Here is an 8755-nt window from a genome sequence, read left to right on the forward strand (position 1 = left end):
TAATTAATAGGCCCAGTGCTGCTTGTAGGATCACCAGGAAAGGCTGCCAACTTAATAGTTGCTCTAAGTTTCCAAAGAACATAATCAAAAGGCAGCCAAGTCTTCTCGCGTGTTATGAGAGGGTAGTTCAGGAGCAGAAAAAGGGATATAAACAATGTTTGAGGCTGTGGACTTCCCTGTAGCAAGAGTGCACATTTTACTCCTTATGAGATGGGTGTCATCTGCCAGTCAGTGTCGCAGGTGTTGATTGTCTGACAGGCAACCATTTAAACAATACTGAACAGAAGTGGGAGACACTAGGCCATTTTATTTCAAAATTTCGTGTCTGGCTAAACCTGATCCTCATGACTGGCCCCATCCAAGTAAATCTGATTCATGTGTTATTTTTGCATCGAGCATGTGTTACTTCCAGTGAGAAACAATACTTACATCTGCAGTAAATGTTATGTACTCAGTGTTTTGGCAGAGAATCAACTGGGCCTGTCAGTGCCAAGCATGAGAGCAACTGCAGGCCTCAAAGGTGAGAAGAGAGACAAAGGTGCATGACACGTGTGTGAGTGGGTAAGGCAAAGCCGTGGAACCCACCTAACAAGTACCCCTACTGTCATGATGGGGTTTATCCCCCCACCCCCACACACAACCCAAGCTAGGACAGAGAACAGGAGTTGACACATACAGACCCTCAAGCTAGCAGAAAGAAAGGGAGAGAGAAGTTAAACAGTCCCTTCCTTTCCAGCAGTCAAAAGCCAAGTGACCTTTCTATCCAATAGCTGGAGGGGAGCAAGGATATGTATGTTTGGCAAGGTGGAAGTGTGGGAGAAAAGGGGGAGCAGAATCTCCTTCCCAGAAGTGAAGAGGGTGAAGAGCAAGGGGGCTTGACACCTAGCTACCAAGATGTGCAGAGCAGGAAAGAGGACATTACTGGCATAGCTGGTTAAGTCAATAAATATCTTCTTGGAATGGACTCCTGTAAGAACAGCCATACTGGGTCAGATCAGTGGTCCATTTACCCCAGTATCCTGTCTCCCGAAAGAGGACAATACCAGATGCTTCAAAGAGAATGAACAGACCAGGGCAATTTCGAGTGATCCATCCCCTGTCATCCAATCACAGCTTCTGGCAGTTGCAGACTTAGGGACACCTGCAGCATAGGGTTGCATCCCTGACCATCTTGGCTAATAGTCATTGATGGACCTGTCCTCTATGAACTTATCTAATTATTTTTTGAACCCAATTATATTTTTGGCCTTCACAACATCCCATGGCAACAAGTTCCACAAGTTGACTGCATGCCCTTCCTTTTGTTTGTTTTAAACCTCCTGCCTATTCATTTCATCAGGTGACCCCTGGTTCTTGTGTTATGTGAAGGGGTAAACAACACTTCCCTATTAGCTTTCTCCCCACCAGTCATGATTTTACAGACCTCTATCATATTCCCCGTTGGTCTTCTCTTTTCTAAGATGAACAGTCCCAGTCTTTTTAACCTTTCCTGTTCCATACCACGAATCATTTTTGTCGCCCTTCTCCAATTCTAATATATCTTTTTAGAGATGGGGCAACCAGAACTGCACACAGTATTCAAGGCGTGGGTGTACTATGGATGCATATATTGGCATTACGATATTTGTCTTATTATCTATTGCTTTCCTAGTAGTTCCAACAATGTTCATGATTTGGCTCATAAGCTCTCTGGGACATGAACTGGCATTTCCTGTATGTCTGTGAAGTGCCTAGCAGGTAGGAGCCCTAACTTGGTTAATGTCCACTACAACATAAATACATATCAAACAATAATCAGAAAATAATAATCATAATTGACTAAGCACATCTAGCTCACAGAAGGATTTTTAAAATCGCAGGCATCTAAGACAAGTTATAAAGAATGGAAATTATTGCTGACAGGTATATTAAAAATGTCTCCCAGTATCTACTAGCGTGTATGTTCTCAGATGTTCATTCAGGTCCTTCAAGGTTATCAAATGCTTGTTCACCTGGCACTAATAAGATAAACATGGTTGGGGGGAATCATCTACTAGCATGTAGAGTCCTTACATGGACTAGTCCTAAATTTTTTGTGGAATAGGCATTTCAAGTGGCATATTTATATATGGAACTTCTACTGCAGGGGAATTCTGGTTGGTTACTCTAAGATCCCACAGTGCTGACACCTTTAGTGTAGGGGCTCCAACCTGGCATCATTTAACTATGGCAGCAAACAACAGAGCTGCAAACATTTCTTACCTCCAGAATGAGGTGGTGGTCTGCAAAGCAGCACAACTCCTTGACCTTCTCGAACAGACACTGTAGTTCTCATTTTAGTTTTAAAGTTTTCAGGATCTGTTTTTGAAAGAAAAGAGAAGTGGGTATCAGAACACATACAATGACAGAAGAATACATTCATAGAGGGCCCAAGTCTATCACTCTTGTGCAGGACAAGCAGCAATTTACTACACAAATTAGTTGCACTGATTTCAGTGGACTACTCAGTACAAGCAACTACTCTACATGAGTAAGGATGACAGAATATGGATCAAATCAGGAATTATTTATGCAGAGATATGAGTAAATAGATACTGAACCTGAATCTGATTTCACTGATGCTGGGTTTAAATCAGCATAACTCAGTCAACTCTAATGATGTTACTACTGTAACTTGGGTTAGAATCAGGTCTCTAATGTGCCGCTATTTGGTACCTAGAGTTTCATCTGAAATAAAGCATTTGATATTTGGGAATAACATTAAGGATCTGATTTGAACGTCCTCTGATCACCAGTAAATTCACACTCAATAGCCAATAGCGGTTCAGAAATTGGAGGGTGTCTTTTTGATACTACTGACCTTACTCAGGCAAAATTAGCTTTGAAGTTCATGGTCGTTTAAGTAAGGACACCAGGACTGGGCCTCTGTATATTGGGCTGTATTCTCCACTGCCTTGTACCTTGTACAGTCATTTAAATATCTATGTAAAGTGGGTGTAAAATACTGCTAACTCTGTGAGTAAATGCAGAATTTCAGATCAGTAACATTTTATACCCACTTTGCAATGGTGTAAATGATGACACAAGGTCCAATGGACAGTCAGGCCCTGTTATATTTATCCGTGATGCCGGAAACAGCCGTAAATACAAGCTGACAATTTGGTACTCCATCCAAAAAAATAAAAAAGAAGTCCTCCCCAGTAAATTCTAAATAATCTTAAAGCAAATCTTTCAAACACAAACTTGCAGAGACATCAGCACAGGATTTTGAAAACAGAGCTCACAGTGGAGAGCAGTTTTCCTTCAGTACAATCTGAGATCTGCTCTCAAGATACTCATTTGAGTGTTATTTATAGTAACAAAGACCTGAAGTACACCATTACAAATTAATAGGCCAAACAGAAGTCAATTCAGAGAGCTGTAAGTAGAATCAGCTACGAGGGGGAGGGGGGGAAATGTTTACAACTTTGGAAAGGGGAGAGGCACAAAAGTTATCATGTACAGATGTTTGATGATGCACCCAAATGACTTTTTAAAAGCTTTACAGCCAAGCATAATAAAAATAGTTTGTTGACCAACAATAGCTGTTTTCCAGTGCCATTTATATGTAACATTAAAAAGCAACATAAGATGTTCACTCAACAAGACCACTCAACTCCAGTAATTATGCATTTCAATGCCTCATTTTAAAAAAAAACCTGTTGCTTAATGCAATAGTAATAATGTACTTCTCATTCTTCATATTATTCTTTAAACAATTTAAAAACGCTAAAAATCAAACTGAAAGAGAAAACATCTGTGAGCTCTTAAGAGCCTATTAATGTACGAACCTGACCATCTCTCTCTTTTCATATCAGAGTGACATTGTAGTCTCACTGGGGCAGTCAGTCACCTTATAGGCAGACTGGTTTCACTCATACTTGCCATACAGTGACTCTCTCAGATACATTGGGAGCACAACACAAATGGACACATGTGACACTGCACCCTGTATTCTTCACAGAGATATTATGATGATATGATTATGGCATAATTCTGATGTACTTCATGCAAGATAGGTCATGTGAGATATCATTGGAAAGGTTGTAGTTTACTGAATATGATTATCCTATTTGTATGCATGTATCATTTCTGTATCTGAAGTTAGGAATATTGACTATATATCTGTATTACAAATGTGTTTACACCTGGGGAATGCTCACTAGGCAGAATGCACTCAGTCCAGATGGCTGGCTGGGAAGGGCCCATTCAGATTAAAGGGCCATTAGGGAAAACAATAGGCCTTAGAAGAAGTTTATCTCCCACCGGAGTGGGGGGGGGTGGTCTGAGGATGCTACAAACAGCCTCTGACTCATGGCTGCTATGATGCTACAGGCACATGTGATCAGGTCACCTGGTGCTGGACTCCATCTTGGGATACCAGTATTTTTCCACTGATTGGCGTGAGAACTAAGCTTTGAAACCAAGGGTTCCCACCATATACAAAAGCTATATAAGGCAGGGGAGTGACATTATTGGGGCTCTCCACTGACTCCCCATCCAGAGAGACTCTTGAAAACACCTAAGGAACAAAAACTGAACTGGGGGGAAGTGCTGGAACCAGGCTAAAGGGATTTTGTGAATGAAACACCTGGGGATTCCAAGCTGTAAGTTAGTGCAGCTTGCCCCTTAGGAGCCTGAAGCCTGCTTGCCTCATCATTTAGGGTGATAATTGGGTATTCATATCCCTCCCATGTAGTATATTAAGCTTAGTTGGCATGTTTTGTTTCTTTGCTAGGTTATCTGCTTTGATCTGTTTGCTATCTCTTATAATCACTTAAAATCTACCTTTTGTAGTTAATAAACTTGTTTTTGCTTGTGGAAATCATAACTCGGGGCAGAAGGCTTTCTGTGGATGAAGGGAAAGCAGTGGACGTGCTGTTCCTTGACTTTAGCAAAGCTTTTGACACTGTCTCCAACAGTATTCTTGCCAGCAAGTTAAAGAAGAATGGGCTGGATGAATGCACTATAAGGTGGGTTGAAAGTTGGCTAGACTGTCGGGCTCAACAGGTAGTGATCAATGGCTCCATGTCTAGTTGGCAGCCGGTATCAAGCAGAGTGCCCCAAGGGTCAGTCCTGGGGCCGGTTTTGTTCAATATCTTCATAAATGATCTGGAGGATGGTGTGGATTGCACCCTCAGCAAGTTTGCAGATGACACTAAACTGGGAGGAGTGGTAGATATGCTGGAGGGTAGGGATAGGATACAGAGGGACCTAGACAAATTGGAGGATTGGGCCAAAAGAAATCTGATGAGGTTCAACAAGGAGAAGTGCAGAGTCCTGCACTTAGGACGGAAGAATCCAATGCACCGCTACAGACTAGGGACCGAATGGCTAGGTAGCAGTTCTGCAGAAAAGGATCTAGGGGTTACAGTGGACGAGAAGCTAGATATGAGTCAACAGTGTGCCCTTGTTGCCAAGAAGGCCAATGGCATTTTGGGATGTATAAGTAGGGGCATTGCCAGCAGATCGTTCCCCTCTGTTCGACATTGGTGAGGCCTCATCTGGAGTACTGTGTCCAGTTTTGGGCCCCACACTACAAGAAGGATGTGGAAAAATTGGAGAGAGTCCAGCGGAGGGCAACAAAAATGATTAGGGGACTAGAACACATGAGTTATGAGGAGAGGCTGAGGGAACTGGGATTGTTTAGTCTACAGAAGAGAAGAATGAGAGGGGATTTGATAGCTGCTTTCAACTACCTGAAAGAGGGTTCCAAAGACGATGGAGCTAGACTATTCTCAGTGGTAGCGGATGACAGGACAAGGAGTAATGGTCTCAAGTTGCAGTGGCAGAGATTTAGGTTGGATATCAGGAAAAACTTTTTCACTAGGAGGGTGGTGAAACACTGGAATGCGTTACCTAGGGAGGTGGTAGAATCTCCTTCCTTAGAAGTTTTTAAGGTCAGGCTTGACAAAGTCCTGGCTGGGATGATTTAATTGGGGTTCGGTCCTGCTTTGAGCAGGGGGTTGGACAAGATGACCTCCTGAGGTCGCTTCCAACCCTGATATTCTATGATTCTATATTTCCTCTCCACATTGAGGGAGGGGGCGAATTTCATGTGTTTATGCTGTACACTTCTCTGGGCAGTGCAAGATGGTATAATTTTGGGTTTACACTCCAGAGAGGAGTGAGTGAGTGCCTTAGGAACTGGGAGGTGCCCTAACTGTGCCACCCCATGAAGAGCTAATCACAGCATCTGTATGTAACTGCAGCTGGGTATGTACCTACCTCTCTGTGTCCTGGTGAAGTGCAGGCTGGAGCCTGTGAGAGGGCTTGGCAGGCTGGTCACTGGAGCCTGGGAGAGGGCTTGGTAGGCTGGTCACAGCAGTACAGTGTAAAGGGAGCCCAGGCTGGTGGGTCAGGGGAGACTCAGTGTTACCCCAGTTCCAGATGGCACCCGGGGGGAACCCATCACAACATGTTTTTCACAACTGTCCTCAGGAGGAAGATCTTGTGGTTGAGATACATGAGAAGGGCTCAGGAACTGGGTTGCCACAGAATGTGTGTGTGAATGTGGATGAGTCATTGAGGCCCAAATTCTCAGAATAATCAAGTAATTTTTGTTACTCCAGTTGTATTCACACAGGACCTGATGTTCAGCGGTGCTGAGCACCTATAACTCTGATTTACTCCAATGGGAGCTCAAAGGAAGCTCCAAAGCCCTTCAATCTCAGACCCTCCTATGTTTGTCTGGTTGCCCCTTCCCTGCCTCCCTCAATGTGACAGCACAACTCATTAGCCACCCTAATATTCTTGCACCTTTACTCCTTACACAAAGAGGGGACAAGATGAAGTGAGGGTTAATAATACTTTTCTAAGTTGGGTGAAACCTTGGTATGGGTTGAGTTAAAATCTCATTCAAACTGAATGCGCCCTTCACCCAAGAAACACTTACGGGGCCACACTTAAAACAAGGCCTAATACAGTCTGTCCAGAAACTAGCACCACATGGACAGAATGTTGAAATGGGTACTGTTCTGACTCGGGGTGTGCGTGAGAGCAGAGCACATAAAAAAAGAAAAGGAGTACTTGTGGCACCTTAGAGACTAACCAATTTATTTGAGCATGAGCTTTCGTGAGCTACAGCTGATGAAGTGAGCTGTAGCTCACGAAAGCTCATGCTCAAATAAATTGGTTAGTCTCTAAGGTGCCACAAGTACTCCTTTTCTTTTTGCGAATACAGACTAACACGGCTGTTACTCTGAAACCTGTCATAAAAAAAGAGAATTACCAGTTTCGTAACTGGTGTTCTTCGAGATGTGTTGCTCATGTCTATTCCATTGTAGGTGTGTGTGCTCACCACATGCACCTGTGCCGGAAGTTTTTCCTCAGCGGTATCCATAGGGGACTGGCTCTGGTGCCCTCTGGAGTGGCGTCCATATGGCGCGGTATAAGGGGCGCCGGCAGCTCTCCGCATCCTCAGTTCCTTTTTGTGGGAAACTCCAACAGTGGGGAAGGAGGGCAGGTCACAGAATGGACATGAGCAACACATCTCGAAGAACACCAGTTATGGAATAGGTAACTGTCTTTTCTTCGGGTGCTTGCTCATGTCCATTCCATTGTATATCACCCTCAAGCAGTGCCACCGGAGGCAGGTAGGAGTTCATGAACGTGTCGATTGCAACACAGCTTGGCTGAATCCAGCGTCACTCTGGCCTGCTGGGTGATGGGCTTTAATTTTGGTAATGGCTACAAGGAAAGTTGCTTTCCATGACAGATGTGAAAGGGAGCAGGAGGCCAGGGAGGCCCCGTAAGCATCGAGAGGATGAGGTTGAGGTCCCATTGCGGAATCAGGTTCCGGACCGGTGGGAAGAGCCACTCTAGTCCCTTCAAGAACTAGATGGACATGTCATGTGAAAACAACTGTTTGCCCTGGACCTGTTGGTGGAAAGCTGACATGTCAAATGCACCTTGATGGCAGAAAGCACAAGGCCTTGTTGCTTAAGGTGGAGCAGGTAATTGAGGATGGCCTGCACAGATGACTGTGCCAGGGAGATGCCATGCTCCTCTGCCCAGCAGGAGAACAGCTTCCACTTTGCCAGGTAGATGGCTCTGGTGGAAGGCTTTCTGCTTTCAAAGAGGTCCTGCTGTACCTGGCTGGAGCAGGCCCTTTCCTCCGGGTTCAACCTCTCAGCAACCAAGCTGTGCAGTGGAGGGAGGGTAGGTTCAGGAGCAGGAGCTGCCCATGGTCTTGCAAGAGGAAATCCGGACAGCTGGGCAGTGGCCATGGGGGCACCATGGCTAGGTTCATGACTGTGCCGAACCAGTGCTGGTGAGACTATGCAGGGGTGAACATGATGACTCTTGTCTTGTCTCTTGACTTTTGCTAAGACCCTGCTGACCAGTGGAATCGGCGGGAATGGGTACATCAGATCCCCCTCTCACAACAGAAGGAAGGCATCGGAGAGGGAGTCCCTGTCTAGGCCCTGGAGAGAGCAGAAGTACTGGCACTTCCTGTTCTGCCTGGTGGCAAACAGGTCCACTCAGGGAACCCCGCACCTTCGGAAGAGCAACTGGACGACCTCTGGGTGGAGGGACCACTCATGGGGAGAGAGGAAGGACCTGCTGAGGTGATCCGCCAGGGCATTCTGGATGCCGGGGAGGTGCGATGCCTCCAAGTGGATGCCATACTGGATGCAAAAGTCTCACAAACAGAGCACTTCCTGACAGAGGGCTGACGAGAGAGCTCCCCCTTGCCTGTTGCTGTAAAACATTGAAGCTGTGTTGTCCAGGAGTA

General features: G+C 45.1%; 1 protein-coding gene across 1 annotated transcript in view; it reads right to left on the reverse strand.

Annotated features, from left to right (window-relative positions):
- Window positions 1-8246, reverse strand: part of LOC144267452 (contactin-3-like) — a 116672-nt gene extending 108426 nt beyond the window's left edge. The window contains exons 1-2 of the mRNA XM_077821434.1: window positions 7916-8246; window positions 2242-2337 (exon numbers count right to left, since the gene is read on the reverse strand). Coding sequence (XP_077677560.1) covers window positions 2242-2337; window positions 7916-8246 — 427 coding nt within the window. The remainder of the gene's footprint in view (window positions 1-2241; window positions 2338-7915) is intronic.
- Window positions 8247-8755: the final 509 nt, after the last annotated feature.

The sequence above is a fragment of the Eretmochelys imbricata genome, chromosome 7, assembly GCF_965152235.1.
Source record: "Eretmochelys imbricata isolate rEreImb1 chromosome 7, rEreImb1.hap1, whole genome shotgun sequence".
Lineage (NCBI taxonomy): Eukaryota > Metazoa > Chordata > Testudines > Cheloniidae > Eretmochelys > Eretmochelys imbricata.